The sequence below is a fragment of the Taeniopygia guttata genome, chromosome 3 (assembly GCF_048771995.1).
Source record: "Taeniopygia guttata chromosome 3, bTaeGut7.mat, whole genome shotgun sequence".
Classification (NCBI taxonomy): domain Eukaryota; kingdom Metazoa; phylum Chordata; class Aves; order Passeriformes; family Estrildidae; genus Taeniopygia; species Taeniopygia guttata.
This window is the reverse complement of record NC_133027.1, coordinates 19,631,098-19,647,621: the sequence shown is the minus strand read 5'-3', so window position 1 is coordinate 19,647,621 and position 16,524 is coordinate 19,631,098. Positions and strand designations below refer to the sequence as shown.

At 42.7% G+C, this 16,524-nt stretch overlaps 2 protein-coding genes across 4 annotated transcripts in view; both read left to right on the top strand.

Annotated features, from left to right (window-relative positions):
* The first annotated feature begins 796 nt into the window (after positions 1 to 796).
* On the top strand, positions 797 to 7,801 carry RPS7 (ribosomal protein S7). Its single transcript, NM_001245845.3, has 7 exons — positions 797 to 834; positions 1,368 to 1,449; positions 1,771 to 1,842; positions 3,435 to 3,578; positions 5,177 to 5,241; positions 6,904 to 7,054; positions 7,678 to 7,801. Exons 2-7 carry the CDS (start codon positions 1,375 to 1,377, stop codon positions 7,753 to 7,755), a joined length of 585 nt encoding a protein of 194 aa, NP_001232774.1. The 5' UTR covers positions 797 to 834; positions 1,368 to 1,374; the 3' UTR covers positions 7,756 to 7,801.
* Positions 7,802 to 7,945: 144 nt separating this feature from the next.
* Positions 7,946 to 16,524, top strand: part of COLEC11 (collectin subfamily member 11) — a 46,600-nt gene continuing 38,021 nt past the window's right edge. For 2 of the 3 annotated variants that reach the window (XM_002197337.7, XM_030270094.4), the window contains exon 1: positions 7,946 to 15,338. The gene's annotated coding sequence lies outside the window, so the exon portion shown is untranslated. The remainder of the gene's footprint in view (positions 15,339 to 16,524) is intronic. The other variant, XM_030270095.4, reaches the window with a different exon arrangement.

Genomic DNA, 16,524 nt, shown 5'->3' with positions numbered 1-16,524 from the left:
TTGTGTTCAAGAATGCGAAACACTGGCATTAATTTTGCCTTCTGTAGCAAAACCAACAAATGGGCTCAACATTACACATAATTACTATGTGTATTAACTGGATAACATTTCTCTTAAAAAAACCCCAAACCCAAAGAGCTTATGTATTTGACAGGCCTTGGTGGAACTGAGAAACAACTTGGTCAGGGTTGTATGAAAATATAATTACTGCATTTTCTTTATTTCTTCCAACATATTCATAAGACTTCATATACTCACAACATCCTATTGCTGTTGGGATACTTTTGTTACATATCTGACTAATTTATTCTTTCCACTTCTTCATGGTGCCCATTCTGAGACTGCATGGCATAAGAACCTTCTTAATTACATTACTTTGTAGTGACATAACTTCTTTTAAAGATCATAGTTCCACAGTGGTTCCTAAAAACCTGTCATATATTTTGAGTACCAGGTATTATTGGGTACCAGGTACATTGCTCACTCTAGATCTTCTCCTAATATAAACTCAGTATCCAAAAGAAAACATCTCTCTACAACTTTTTTCTCATTGCTGTAATGCAGCATCCTGAGGCGGGACGGGAGGGCAGCTCCCACTGCCGCCCCGCGGCACTGCGCGTGTGCCAGCCCGCGCCCCTCCGCGCCAGAACTCTAAATGTCCGCTCGGGCTTCGCTGCAGCGGACGCGCGGTGTGCTGGCGGTGTGCTCACAGGGCCCGCCTGCCCTTCTTCCGGCTGTGGCTTCACCAGGGTGGGCGGGGCCAGTGCCTTCCCGGGCCGCGATCTGTACTGCTCTCGCGAGAGCTCCCCCTTTTCCCGGCCGGCGCGGAGCGAGGTGGGTGCCCGGGCCGGGGCCGCCGTTCCCCCGCCGCGGCCGCGGCAATACGGGACCGGCCGTGGAGCGGGGCCCCCCGCGGCACCGCGGCGTGGGGATGCGCCCGATTACCGCCCGCCCGGGGTCCGATGGCCGCCGGGGCGCCCGGGGCCGGGGGTAGCCTGTCGGCGGGGTTTCCCTCCTCCCTCGGCCGGCGGCGCCCCGCGGGAGTAGGGGCCGGGCCGGCAGCAGGGCCCGGGAGAGCCGTTCGGCCCTCGGGCGGCTCGTGGGGCTCTGTGCGGCTGGTGCCGCTTCCCTGGGCTCCCGGCGCTTGCAGCGGGCCCGAGGCGGGCAGGCCCGCGCTCCCGGGACGCTTTTCCTGTGGCCGGGTAGTCACCCCCGGGTGCGACGTGCTGGGGCTGGCCCGGCGCGATGGGCGTTCTCTGGCTTAGTTTTGGAGCGTGTGGCTGCGCAGCCGGATTGCAGAGTCCTGGCTGTGTTTGGAACAGGTGACACGTGCATGGTGATAGCCGAAGTGTTCTTTTGCGTTGCAGAAAGGCCATGTTCAGCTCTAGCGCCAAGATAGTGAAGCCTAATGGCGAGAAGCCAGATGAGTTCGAGTCTGGTATATCCCAGGTACGTGGCTTTTCCTTGTTGTCTTCGGTAACTCACTTCAAGTTACAGACATAGTTGTCCTGACCCTAAGCCATGAGATTGATCTTGTCAGCGTGTTTTTTTTTTTTCCTAGTTTTACTTGGGAACTGAGTCAGCCTCTGTTTCCATCAGTTAAACTTGTTGGATGTTGATGTGTCTTACCGGAAGTTAAGTCTTCGATATTGACTGTGGTTAAAAGTCTATACTTGCTCTTTGGCAATATAGACACAATTTGGTTGGTCTCAAGTGTTCCCATGAACTGAAGTGTATGTAAAGGATTATTCCACAACTTCACTTTTGTAGGCTCTGCTGGAGTTGGAAATGAACTCCGACTTAAAGGCTCAGCTGCGGGAATTGAACATCACAGCAGCTAAGGTAGGCTGGACCTTCTCCACTAAGAGCTGGGTGGTGACTTGTTCTGTGTATGTTTAATTTTTGTGGATGTTAATGTACTAGGTGAATTGTGTCTTCAGCCCTTACGGCCTGTGGTAGTTTTGTTAGGTGCTGTTGTAGCTTATCTTCTGGTATTTGCTGCTAGCAGATAGGATTCTGTAATAGTGGTTTTTTTAGGAACTAGTCTGAAAAGTCACTGTAAAAGCCCAAATAGACTTTTAGTATGTTAAATAAAAGTGTTTAAAAGTGATGATTCTACTTTATGTCTCTACAGACTGGGTTTGGGGTATGAAACTGGCTTTTTGCACGTAGATACTGGCTGGAAATGTAGGTGTTACAGAAAATTAGAAGCATAAACTGCAACATGCTTCGTAAAAAGCAAAATTTTTGTGAGTCTCTTATGTAGGTGGTATGTGGATTAAGGCAATACACTGACTTAATCGTGTAGCTTAGCCTGCTTGTATGTTTCTAGTTTTAGATCATGTGGGCAGCTGAAACATCAAGAAAGAAAAAGAAGATGGCAATTAGTGGAAAAGAAGAAAGTTAGTGTTAGAATTTGTCAGCCTGGGAGACTGGATGGCAGCAATGAAGCAGGTCACTGCAGTCAGAAACTTTATTGGGCTGCCTTTGCTTTTTGCCCAGGCTTACCAGTACAGACACAGGGGCCTGACTGCTTAGAGTTGAGTTAAAGAATCTGGAAATACAGAAAGCAGCTTGGTGTATGAGCTGAAAGGCCTTCAGAAGAAACCACATCTCTCTGGAAGTACAGCAGAGCCAGCTTTCCTTAGTGAAATGCTTTTAGGAAAGTCTTTTTTGTTTACTTAGATGCTTGATTTTATTTGTGAGAAATCTCCCATGGGCTTTTGAATTGGCTCATATGAAAAGGTAGCTGGTGAAGAGCAGTCCATCCTTCCATTCTGTTGGAGAATGAGGCTGTCTCTGCAGCCAGTTTCATGGGAGAAGTGCCTTGTAAACCTGTGCAGACTTTGCGTTTGGTCAGCTGCTGAAGAGACAAATCAGGGGAGAAGTAACCTGTCCTAGTGTATTGTAATCCTGTTGGTATTTGGAGGGGGGACAGATGTTTTGATTGAGTAGTGATGCAGGCTTAGGCAAGTGGCTGACAGAAGGAGATTCCCATGAAGCAGTAGATAAAAAGTAAGAGATTTGTTCCCCTAAACTTTGTCTGGAGTCTGTATTAGAGGCAAGTAATTTTTGAAACTTTGTATCAGCACAACTGCAGATGTGATGGTAAACATTCAGTGTAGTTATAGTTCTAGCACCTGGGTCTCATTCTGCAGAAGTAATGGGCTTTGCTGTTCAGAGGATGTGGTTCTGAAAGGGGTGGTGGGATTTATTGCCCAATCACTCCTCCACAGCAAAACAAGTACTCTGATAAAAGTTTTTCTGTTCAGTGTTTTGTCTGTAGAGCGTTAAGGCAGGTACTGCTCTCTGATGCACTCCCTGCCCCTCAGAGTCAGAAGCAAGACTATCAATACCTGTGCTCAGGATCCATGGTCAAACCAAACATTACTTCTCAACCCCCAGCTAATGCTTACTTTGTACTTCTGTTCCAGGAAATTGAGGTAGGTGGTGGCAGAAAAGCCATCATTATCTTTGTACCGGTTCCTCAGCTGAAGTCCTTCCAGAAGATTCAGGTGCGGCTAGTTCGGGAGCTTGAGAAGAAATTTAGTGGAAAACATGTGGTGTTCATTGCTCAGGTAAAAAACCCCTTAGAATTACAAAAATGTTGATTTGAAGGGATAGCTGGAGGTGATCCAGTCCAGGCTCACGCATGTTCCAGTGTCGCATTACCCATTCATGGTAACAGTGATAGTAATTCATTGTTCCAGCAGGAATGTAATGAGTGTCTGGTGGATGTTAGGCAAAATGTTTTCAGCTGGCAGCAGTGGAAACTTAGTGAGATGTAAAGTTGTTTCATGGAGAATAGAACTTTCTTGTTCTGGTCACTCTTATTCCTTCAGAAGTTTGACACACAAAGCTTAAAACAAAAGGGAGCAAATATTAATAGGAACTTTGCTACACTAGACAATGTAGGCATTTAAAATTTAAGTTACTAGGAAAGGAGGAAAAAAACCCATGCAAGTTCTAAATATATGGCAGGAGCTAAGGTGAAAAGGTGTTGGAGGGATCTCTGGGCAGTACTTAGGGGTTGGACAAACTAGGGATCTGTCTGCAGAGTGGGCAGTTTGTTAAACTGAAGCTAGCTGAAAAATTTTAATGCATTTTTTAAAGCCAGAGCCTCTTCTTACCCTGAATCTTTATATGGCCAAGATGATTTATTTCAATGAAGTGCCTCTGGCTCACTTCACCCAAAGGTTCTTGACCCAGAGGGTGGTTGGGCACTGGAACAGGCGCCCCTGGGAAATGGTCACAGCACTAGCCTGACAGAGTGCTGTGAGGTGTTTCTGCAATGCTTTCTGGTACATGGTGTGTCTTGTGGGGATGTTCTGTGCAGGGCTGGGAGCTGGACTCGGTCCTTGTCGGTCTCTCCCAGTTCAGCATATTCAGTGATTTTTTTTTAAGATTCTGTGATTCTGTAATCCCTTGAGACTTACTTATCAATTCAATAATCTGTATTTTAGAAGGGAACATGTGATTTTGAGAATGACATGACCCAATGTGGATAATGGTAACCCCATCATGAATACAATCATGGAGAAGCTGTGATATGATGGTAGAAAATACTGCAGGTGGCTAAAACTGCATCTAGAATGTTTTGAAATGTCTACACTTGCAGTAGGAAAGTAGAAAATAAGTTTTACTGACCTAACATTTAGATCCTGATTTTGGAACAGGTTATATGTAAGCCAGGGTTTGATCTGGATTGTGCAATAGATCTTACTATTAAAACTAGCATTTCGATCTCAGATGTCACCTAGCTGTCTGTGGAACTGAGCTCACTATTCTGGTTTGCACCAGAGGCTCAGTCTAACAGAAGTTTGAAATTGCCTGGGATTTCTGTTCCCAAAGAAGTGTGTTCACAGTGCTGATGAGACACAGTAGACTACTGTGGTTGTATTCCTGGAGAGAGGGGATGAAGTAAAAATCTTCTATTTCAGTGCACTGAATGCAGGAGTAGTAATTGAGAAATATAGCAGTACAACACTTCACCTTCTGCAGGCAACTCTAGTTCTCTAGTTTCTAATGCTGATGTAACTTTAGGCATACTTAAGTCTGCCTTTTTGGCTTTTCATGCGTTGGTTTTGTCTGTGGGGGGAAAAGGTGCATGTTTCTGAGTTCATTGTAACCACCAGATACTGAGAAATACCTTTTTGTTCTTCTCTTGACTTAACAGAGAAGGATTCTGCCCAAGCCAACAAGAAAAAGCCGCACAAAAAACAAGCAAAAGCGTCCGAGGAGGTTAGTAAATAATACTGATTCAGTATGACAACCTTCTTTTGTACCTGGTAGTTTAGTCAACTAATGGTTAGTTGAGTTTTTGAAAAGTCATTCAAGGGATTGGGTGGCCTTGTCCTTTCTCCTACTGCTTGAAATACTGCTTTGTATCTGTGATTTGACTGCTAAAGTGTTCAGTAGAAAGGTCACCTTTGGGCACTGTGTTGCATTTCTTAGCACTCGACTTGTATTTCCTGCTACAGCTGTAGCAAATTTTTAGCTAGCAGTGCTGGCTTAAGGAGCCCCAACCTGCTGTCTCTGTTACCACAGTGTGCTGACAAGAACTATTTTTTGTTTTAGTTGTAGGATCTTCCACATCACACGTTAGACTGTGTGCAGAAGTCAAGGTTGGCACACTGAAGGGGATGCAATAAGGGAGAGAGTGGCTGAGGAGGGGTGTAGGTACGAGTACTAGACCCTCTGAATACGAATTTGATAGCAATAGTATAGTAATGTGTGTTAAATGACCTCCCTGCTCTCATCTAGTCACTGGATTGCTAGACATGCAACACTGCTACATCTCTCTGGATGTCAGTGCCTCATCTGTATGTTGTTATATCATTGTGTAAGTCTGTGTCTTTAAGGTTTGTCCTGTTTATGACTTGTGGCATGTCTTGTAGCTTCTCCCTGCCTCCCCAGTATTATACCTGTGTCATGTGTTACTGTATTTTGCAGTCTCCAGGTATGGATTTTAAAAGTACTCATCTAGCTGCACTCCTGCCTTTGGAAGACTCTGCCTGTGTTCTTTCAAAACTAGCACTGCGCAGTGGTTAAGAGAAGTTGGCATTTGTGTCTGAGTAGCACACTGCCACTTTCTGCTTGAGGAAAGGCAGGTGTGCAGGACTGCCCCTGTCTCAGCCTGAGATGAGATCAGACTGCTGTGTTGTAGATGTTTGTCTCCCTTAGCTGTGCCAGTGTGGGCGGTATGAAGTGCTGCTGTAGACACGGGTGTTAGTTACAGTGATACTGCCCTGAAACTGTGGGTCAAGATGCTGCAGATCAGAAGACTTGCTAATTCTCTAGACTCATGTAAAATAACCTGGGCTGCCTTTTCGCATGTTGGCTCACTTCTGGACAGTTCAGGAATACACACATGTAGATTTCAAGCAGTCTTCTAAGTATGGACTCAATTGGCCAGCTAGTCCTTTTCTGTATTACATTGATCTTCTAAGCTGCTGGGTTTAGGCAGATGAAGAAACCAGTTTTTCCAAAACTGGGTCTCCCATGAAAGTACTCCGTGCAGCTGAGGATATTTATACACTTAAACTTTTCCAGTCATGTCTCTGGCAGAGTTGCAGATGGAGCAGTTTGGTTTTAATTTAAATATTTATTAAATGTGTAGAAATAGAAGAATGTTTCAAGGCTCTTGCCACAAATTAACGTGTGCTCTAAAAGATCAGAAACCTGGCTACATTTTCTTATGGAGTCATTAAATTTCTGCACTCTGTAGAATTTAGCTTTTCTTTTTGCATGCCCTGTGATAGCGCTGTATTGTCACACTGTGGCATAAAAGAGAAGAAACACCACCAAATTTTCAGCCAAAGCATGCTATGGAAGATTTAAACCTTGTCAAAGTGGAAAATTTCCAAGAGGATGTATTTTAACGATATAAATGTGGCATTTCAGCCGTACGCTTACTGCAGTGCACGATGCTATTCTTGAGGACCTGGTCTTCCCAAGTGAAATCGTGGGCAAGAGAATCCGCGTAAAACTGGACGGCAGCAGGCTTATAAAAGTCCATCTGGATAAAGCACAACAGAACAATGTTGAACACAAGGTAAATAAAAAAACTTACTTTCTCATACAGGTGGGGGTGACATTCTGACATCCCTAAGAAACTGCTTAGGGATACAGCAAAAGACTTGCCTTTTGGCTTGCGGAGATGCTTTGGTTTGTATTTGGAGTAGGGTGCTGAATAGAGAAAAGACAGTTTTGAACTAAAGCTCTAGTTCAACTTGCCAAAGACCCTGGATTATAAAGTAGTTATATTGGTTCCCTCATGGGACCAGACAATGTTTTATTGGGGTTTTTTTGTATGAATAGGGGTTGGTTGGGTTGGTTTGTTTGTGTTTTTGTTGTTTTTCAAGTGAAGCATTTAGTTTTGACCTTAAACAGATGTGCTCAGTAAAGCCTACACTTCGCTTAGTTTTTTCTGTAGGGGTGAAATGGGAGTCTTGTGTTTGGGCCTGCTTAGCTCTCAGGATCTCGCGTTGAAAATCAGAGAGAGCCCAAATACTCTAGAGGAAATGTATCTTTTGTGTAAATCCTCAATTACATTAATCTAGAAGAAAATTATTGGCCTCAGAGTGAAGATACACAGGCAAATAGTATAGTACCTTAAGTATGTTAGAGTTATTTGTTTACACAGCATATATAAGCAAGATTTATTTGTCTTCACAGGTGGAAACATTTTCTGGTGTGTACAAGAAGCTCACAGGCAAAGATGTGGTGTTTGAATTTCCAGAATTCCAGCTGTAAAATGCAAAAAATGGCTGAATAAACAACTGTTCATATAACAGAGTAATTTCATTTAAATTTTGAATTCCATAAACACAAATGGGGATTAACTGGTTCATGGGACTTCTCTGCTGTCTGGAGAGTGGCACCTGTGAATCAAAGTTTTAACTCCCCAACATTTTAATGGTAGCCCTCTTAGGTTTTTCTTGGCACTGTTGCAACACAACTGGACAAGAGTCCAGAGTCTGCAAAAAGAATTCGTACTGAAGAACCCAAGTATTCCAAATCTCAACTGGGGAAAATATGGAGAATTACTGTAGAGCAGTGGAACTCCTCTGAGGTCTGCACACAAGATATCAGTTGGAGACTTACATGTTCCTGACACTTCCTGAAGAAGTCAACTAGCAGGTGGTGTGTGACTTATGAAATGTGTAAAAATGACATCTGGATAAGGGGGTCGAATTCTTAGGAAATAGGTTGGGGGAGGTATAGGTTGATTTTTGAGGTAACTTAACTTGTTCTATATGGCAACATTCCTTACCAGTTCTTACCTAAAAGCAGGCTCTAGCTTCTCACCTTTCAGATTGAAATGGGAAGGAATTTTTACTTTTAAGTGCTTGACTGTATCACTGGACAAAAACTGGGTTTTTTATGTATTGATCTTGCTTTCAGAAATAATGTGTTTTACCTTGGTTCTGTACATGCTCAGTGATACAGGGAGAGGTGGGAAAGAGCTAGATGCATCAGCATTCAAAGGCTGAGTGTCACAGAAACACTACAGTTTTGACTTCAGTATCTCTATTAAAGAGCCCTTTACATGAGCTCAGGGTGGTGTTGGTCATGCAAAGTTCTGAGCAAATTGTATGAATTTAGTACTTGATTGTACTAAACACAGTATTAAGAGTAAGTGTTTAACTTAGTAGAAGACAACTAATTTTTGAAGTCAGTCTGGTAAGTGGAGAGCTAAGTTGGGAACAAGTTGTGTGACAGGAGCACACTAAATAACTTGCATTTTCCTACCTGAGAGCAGGTGGAGGACAAGTACCACTCAGTGAGGGTCTTTTTACCTTTACTTCCCTTTTCCATTTACAGTAGTTTTGGTTGCTTCCCATTTGACACCTCTTTAGCTATGGAGAGCTAAAAGGTTAAAACAAGTTCTGCATTGCTTTTGCATTGAAATGTAACTCAGGTTTCATCTCTTCATAGTAATAAAAATGTCAGTTGAGTTTCTTTGGAAGCGCTGGGAGGGGGTGAGTGGGGGAGGAGAAATCCAGTAAACTGAACAGAAAGATTGCAAACGTTCCCAGGCATTGCCAGCTGGCTATAGATTTTTCTTGGCTCTTGTTGCAAGTCCTCTTGAACTGTATGATATGCAAAGGCTCACAATGGCCCCATAAGCAAATTCTTTGAGGGAAAGGATAATGCTGTCGAAGCTCTATGGCTTTTACATCAATTAAGCTACAAGGAGAGGTGAATTTTTGTAGCATAAATTACAAGGCTGTGTGTTTGCAGAAGACTTTGGTCTTAATTTACTTTTATTTACAGACTCCCTCGTGTGTTTGTGTCAGTGATACAGTCAGACAACTCCCTCTGTCCCTTGACAAGCATACTAAGTGCATGCCTGCAATCTGGAAAGTCAGTTTGATGCCATCTGGTCAAGTGCTAATGAGGCTGCTGGAATGCTGGTGTCAAATGTTACCTTAACCTAAGCAAACTCCATGTGAGATGGTGCTAGACTTTTCCTATACCTTTCATATGCTGGCACAATTGAACTCTGAACATGCGAGTGATCATGAGTTTCATCAGCTGCTCTGGGTGAAAATGTGGTGGGGCATTCTGTCACAAGGGACTGCAGCAGTAATTCGGGGGTAGTACCAATGTGCAAAGACAGCCATATACTGAACTTCTTTCCTGTAGTAGCTCCAAATGACAAGGGCTTTACATCTGTTAAGTGCTCATGAGACTTCCACTTGATCTTAAAGCTTCAATTATTTCATATGAATCCTTTCACAATGTCTTCAAATACTTTTGCCTATGAGGAGGACTGATCCCTGGTGATTTTTCTTTGAAAAGGTGTATAGATGTGTCACAACTGTAGTAGTGTAATAGAACTTCCTTGAAGTTTTGGGTGGTAAGTGCTTGTATTAATAGGGCAACTTGATGTATGATAACCATGTCTGAGTAGCCCCTCTTGAGTGTAAGTGGGAGCAACTGGTGAGTTTCAGTGTATGATCTCATGCCAAGCAGCATTCAAAGGAAATCCTATCACTCCTGCCTTGTGGACTGAAAGAATCAATTTCCTATTCCTTTGTTCTTCCTGAATTTTCAAATGGTTGGCCTGAGTTTGAGTCTCAATTACATCTGAAGGTCAGAGCAATGCTGAAAAGCTACACCTCTTTCCAGTGGGATGTACTATCTAGGCCACTGGGCGTTTATCAGAATGACAGGAAAAAGATGACTATTACAGAAAGTTATGAAGCCTCGTAAAATGAAGGCTGGTGGTGAGGCTGAGGGAACGTGAGTTTCTCTGTCTCCAGTAGGAGCTGACTGCAGCACTGATCGGTGTGAATAATTCACTGCAGTTTAACAAAGTGCCTTTGCCCTGCCCCTTACTGCCTGCCTTGAGGGTGCTAGTGTGAAAACCCTGGTGACATGAACATCTATGTACTAGTGCTCTGTTCTCTACAGAGGTACAAGTAAAGGACCTTATTTATGTATTGGCATCAAGTGGAGAAAGTTTGTTGGATTTGTTAGGTCTATGAGCTCATGTATCCCCTCTTCTTCCTTCCAGTTACTCTGTCTTGTTTTCAGGAAAATCATTGTTAAGCTTAGTGTCATGCAGTTGCTACTTGGTGTTGCTAAATGATTAATAGCTAACATTTCTAATTATTGTATATTGAGTTAACATGTGTGGCTCAGTTGTGATCTGCCCCTGGAGCAGCAAAAGTAGAATTAAATCCAAGCACTGAGAAGATTATTCCAGTTTCAGAGATGACTAACAGAAAAAGCACAACTGCTGCAGTGAATGCTGCTTATCAATTTTTATACCAAAAAAAATTAGTTCAACATCACTAATGAAGTAGAACGCCAGGTTTTACACAGTTGCAAATAAAGTTAATACTGTATTGGTGTGGCCACACTGATCTTTCCCACTGTACATCTCATGTACTGCACAGAAGAGGCAGGAAGGAGAGCTTCAGAGGGCCGAGGTGCTGGGGCAATGCTAAGATGTTTAGATGACAAATTGATATCTTCACAGAGAGAGATCTATAAGCTGTGTTTTACCAGGACTGTCTTAACGCTTAATAAAGTTGTTTCCTATTTTCTTGGGTAAACAGATACTGTTATGTGAAGCAAAGGGGATAGGACACATCATTATGCTGCCCTGGGAGAGAGGAGGGGTTGCACTTGGCATGCTTGTATGCATGTCTGTACCATGGAGGAGTCCTATCTGCTGCGTCTCCTTGCCACTTTAGGAGTTTCTTGGGGTGCCCTGGGAGGCCTAATAAGGGCTGGTTAGTGAGGCAGCTCTTTCATTAGCTAGAACAGCATTTGTGATGGCCTGCAATAAACTAAGCTCCTGCAATTGAGTCCAGATGCTTATTTTTTAAAGAGTTTGGGTGTTGGAAATAGTCATCCTGCAGAAAAATCTGATTGGAAGATGCTGATACCATTGGATGCTTTGCTAAACCAAAGGGAAAATCAGAGCCTTGTCATCTTTTCTTGTCACCTTCTCTTAAGATTTTTTAATAACCATTGTGTTTTTAAACAGGTATTGTGTTTAATCCTCTTATAGATACAAAGATAATGCCAACTGACTATGCAAAGTGTAGAAAAATTTCCTGGATGCTCCTAAAATGCATTAGCATATTTTTCCTGTTTTCTAAAAACTTTTTATTGAACTTCTGCAACCAGTTGGATTTTATCTGCATGGTTTTGGTTTGGTTTGATTCCAAGAATTCTACTTGTAGTTGTGTCAATGTGGTATTTAACCTAAATTTAAAGGGTGAAGAAAAGTTGTGTAGTGGGTCAAGCTGAAGTAGCTGGCCTAACTGGTGTCTTGCTGTGTAGAAATGTAGAATGGGTTGGGTTTCAAGGGACCTTAAGGATAATCTACTCTAGCCCTCCTTGCTGTGGGCAGGAATACCTTCCTCTAGATAAGGTTGTTTAAAGCCCCATCTAACCTGGCCTTGAGCATCTCCAGAGATGGGCATCCACAACTTCTCTGGGAAACCTGTTCCAGTTTCTCACTAGTGTCACAGTAAAGAATTCACAGTATCTGATATAAACCTGCCTCTTTGAGTTTGAAGCCTTTCTGCCTGGCCCTATCACTACATGTCCTTGTAAAAAGTCCCTCTCCAGCTTTCTTTTAGCCCTACACCTTTTAGGTAATGGAAGGTGCTCTAAGGTCTCCTCAGGAGCTTTCTACAGGCTGAAGAAGCCTGACCCTTTCAGCCTGTGTTCATTAGAAAGGTTCTCCAGCCCAGTTCTGATCATGTTCATTAGCGCTCCTCTGGACTTATTCCAACTGGTCCACATTTTTATGTTGGGGGTCCCAGGGCTGGATGCAGCACAGCAGGTAGGCTCTCATCAGAGAGGAGTAGAGAGACAGAATCAACCTGCTGTCAGTGTTTCTTTTGATGCAGGCCAGGATGTGGTTGGATTTCTGGGCTGCAAGGGCACATGGCTGGCTCGTGTTGAGCCTCTCATCAGCCCACAAGTTCTTCTCAGGGCTGTTCTTGATCCATTCTCTGCCCAGTCAGTGTTTATCCTTGGGATTGCCTGCCCCAGCCCAGATGCACTTGGTGTTGTTGAACTTCATCAGGTTTGCTCAGACCCATCTCTTGAGACTGTCAAAAGAGTCTCCCATTTCCTTGCAGAGAGGACTCACATTTTCATTAGTTTTCATTTTATCACCAATGTACCTAAAGAAACTTTTCTTGTTGCCTTTGATATCCCTGGCCAGATTTAAGTCTCTCATGTTAGCTTTCCTAACATGATCCCTTGCTCAGACAATCTCTATCCCTCCCAGGCTACACATTCTTGCTTGCACCCTCTTCAGGCTTCTTCTCTGTGCTTCAATTTGTCCGGGAGCTCTTTGTTCCTCTGTACTGGTACACTGTGGCCTCTGGAGGCTGTCCCTCTCTATCCAGCAAGGGTTGCTGAAAGACTTGGGAATCAGCTCTTGAAGTGCTACAGTGTCCCAGACAGGCATGTTAACATCATAAAGAACTTAATGACCAGAGGCTGTGGTGACCTGGTGATGACCTAAGCTGCTCCCACATGGTCCATGCATCAGTACCCCAGTTTGCACATAGTAGTAGCCTGATTTAGATGATGCACCAATATGGCTATACTGTTTCCAATTGGTTTTTGGGGTGGGAAAAGGTTACTTACGCCCTTCTGTATGGGGACTATGCCTTTCTCTCTCATGTGAAAGAAAACCATGTGCTTGTTTATTCTCCCTTTTCTAGAGAAGGCACTTTCACTGCATATATAGTGTTTGCCCTTTCCTTTTGAACTCTGGTCATTTATGTTTGTTTTCTTTTCTGCTTCCCCAGTGTTGAGTCCTACCTTTTCTACCAACTTTCCCTGAATGGGTCTATTTCTCTATTGAATTCTGTTTCTGTCCTCAAAGTTATTTTCCTGTGTTTACAGGGAGAATAGATATGTATGTAAATGGAGTTGTCTTCGCCTTGGTAATATGATCTTCAAAGGCTTGGACTACAGTCACTTTGCTACATTCTTTACATAAAATGTTTGTCTTGGCAAGTTTCTGCCAACAAAGTGCTGTGAGGGCCCAGTCCTAATTGCCTTCTGCTCCCACTGATCTGATGGGGCCTGTATGCATTAAAAATAGACTTTACAATTAAAGTTGCATGGTCCTTAGACAGTTATGTTAATGTTCTACCATTTTGTTCATTTTCTACCTTTCTTTACTGAGGTAATCTACTGAGGAAGAGATAATTAGCTCTTAACTTTTCATGACCATTTGGTGTGTGTTAAATACAGGAGTCCATAGCAGCTGAGGCGGATAACCAGGTTCCAGTCCAACATGGAAACCTGTATGTAGGTAGTCCACAGGGAATCCTGAGTTTGAGGCATCACTGCCTCTTTTTGTACCTGTTTTTTTCTTTGCCATTAAAGCTGGTCAGTGTGTGCTGTGGACTAACAAAACAGGGGCTGTCATGGGCAAGAAGGCTGCACAGGCTTAGGGAGAGGTTTGCTGGGAGAGAGGATATGTAATGTCAAGAGCAAAGCAGGAAGAGAGTACATGAGTACTGTGCCATCAGCTTGTACTGCAAGCCCCACCACAACACGAAATTCTCAATGGAGTGGACCTACACTTCAAAAGAGATTGGAAAAGTGATAAAGAAGTGAGCACACTGATGGTTCTATTGCAGCTTTCTCTAGCCCCTCAGTCTAAAACCTTTTCTGTGTTCTGATACTTTCCTGATCTTGGGACTGGAAAATGGAAAGGAATGTCCTGCTACTGCCCTTAGTTCCTGTCCTGGTTTTCAAATAAGAGGTCACATACTGGGGGTTACCCAGCCTCCCAGCCCACTGGGTGCTTGCTTAGAGCATGACCCCTCAAACATTACCTGGAAGAACGGGGAGGAGGGAACAGTGGCATGAGATGGATGGTGACAGATGATTCACACAATTTTCACACAAGTCTTACAAATGCAGCAGCTTTTCATCAAAGGATATTAATTGATATAGTCACAAGTGGTACTCTCTATTTGCCCTGGAAATTGAGAGTGAAGCCATTTATATCTGTTGAAGTATAAACTGCTGTAACTGAGGGGGGTGTTCTCAAAATCCCACTTCCCAGAATCAGCTGGCCCCAGTTTTTTGCTGCTTGAATGTATATGGAGTCTTGTGGTTTATCCAGGCCTCAAACTAGTCTAGCTGTTTAAGGTAAAAACCAGAGTTGTACAACTATGTAAAAGCTATAGTGAAATAGAGCTAAATTTGTATCAAAAGATGTTTTAAAAAACCCAAAAAAAATCATGAAGATGCCTGCCATGTGGATAATTTAGCATTTACATTGTTTGTGGGTGTTCAGACATGGCTCTGAAACAGTTGCCTGTTTTACTCAAGAATGCAAGGGGAGTGTGTTAATTATCCACACAAGATGGTCACATTCAGTGTTGTGTTTCATGTGTTTTCATATCTGCTGAAACAAAGCAAGAGAAGTGTTGTGCTGGGGCAATGTGCATGCATGGCTTAGAGCTGAATAGATGTAAATGGTTAAAAAGGGGTTCTCTGCTAGAGAGGAGGAGGGGAAAGTAAGTGTGCATTCCCAAAAAAGTACATTCCCAAAATAAAAAGCTTACATCATGGACCTCTTCAGTTTTCCCACACTTCTTCCCTAATTATTGTCCTGCAGGACAGCTGATCTATTTCAAACAGGAAGCTGTTTACAGATAACACTTGCAACTGTTTTGTCTGATTTGTTGAACTGTCAAAAAGAAAAAGACAACCTCTTTTCAAATTAAAAACTGTCAGACTTCTGTAAACAGCAGCAATGAGGTTCATCTGTGCAGTGTCCCTGCAGGCACAGAGCATTGTGCAGTTCCCATTCTCTCAGCAGCCATAAGGTAAGAGACTTTTACGCTTTCACTCCATAAAAATATGTAGAAGAAAAAGTCTGGATATTTGTTAGGGAGCTGCTTTGCATATGGCAAAATATGATTGACAGTCCCGCAAATAGAAGGGGAAGGTACAGGAAAAAAGAACTTGCTTGAGTCTATTGGGTAACATTGGACCTTTCTATTGAGAAGCACCCATGTGGGTTAGATCACTGAATGCCAGTTTAGCTTAGGTGGATTGTATTTAAAATGTACAAATGCTATTGGAAGACCTCGCTTTCCTTTTAGCAGGAAAGGAAAAACCGTACATGAATTTTAACTTTTCCTACAATTGAAAATTATTTTACTTTATTCTTGAGTTGTAATTCCTAGTAACAGACACAGGCAGTTGGCTGTTTTCCACTTTGAAAAGTGATCTTTTAATACACTGCAAAGCAGAGAATGAAGACTGGCATTGCAGAAGTGAAGGTCCAGTAAGGGCTGGAATTACATCGCTGTGTAATTAAGAGCTGTCTCGGTGAAAACCAAATTGTGTAGGGAGTGGTACCATGCAGAAATGCTTAGTGAGATATAAGGGTGTATAATGATACAAAATCTTGGTCCAAGTGAGCAGGAATGAGTGAGAGGAAGTCATACTTTAGTGAGCAGCAGGGCACATGCCTGCTTTTCAGTCATGAGCTATGAAAACTAGGATTCATAATGGACTTGAAAGTTTCCATTCTGACCTCTGTGCATACATACATGTAAATTTTGGAGGGGGGTTGTTTTCTAGCAAAATCAAATCACTGTGGAGAATACCTAACTTTACTTGTCATACAGTGAAATGGAGCAGCTAGATAGGAAATACTCTGACTTTCTGTATTGGTGTAAAACCAAATTGAAATATTTTTTAAATGTTGCAAATATAAAAACTGCTGCCCAATGTTTTCTTCTCTGTAGCTGAGATTTTTGTATTTCATACCTATGTGATTGTTTACCTGGTCATGAATATTTAAGGTATTATAGTAATCAGAAAATATAAAAAAACCCCACTGACTTAAAGGTGACACAATGATACTATCCCTAAAATTTTAGTATGTTACTGATGCAGCATAAATAAGGTGTGCCAGTGTTGTAGATAAGAAATAAGACTTCCAAGTTAAGTATTCCTTTTAAAAATGTTTGGACTGTCTTTCATAAAATTCTTAGATGTATC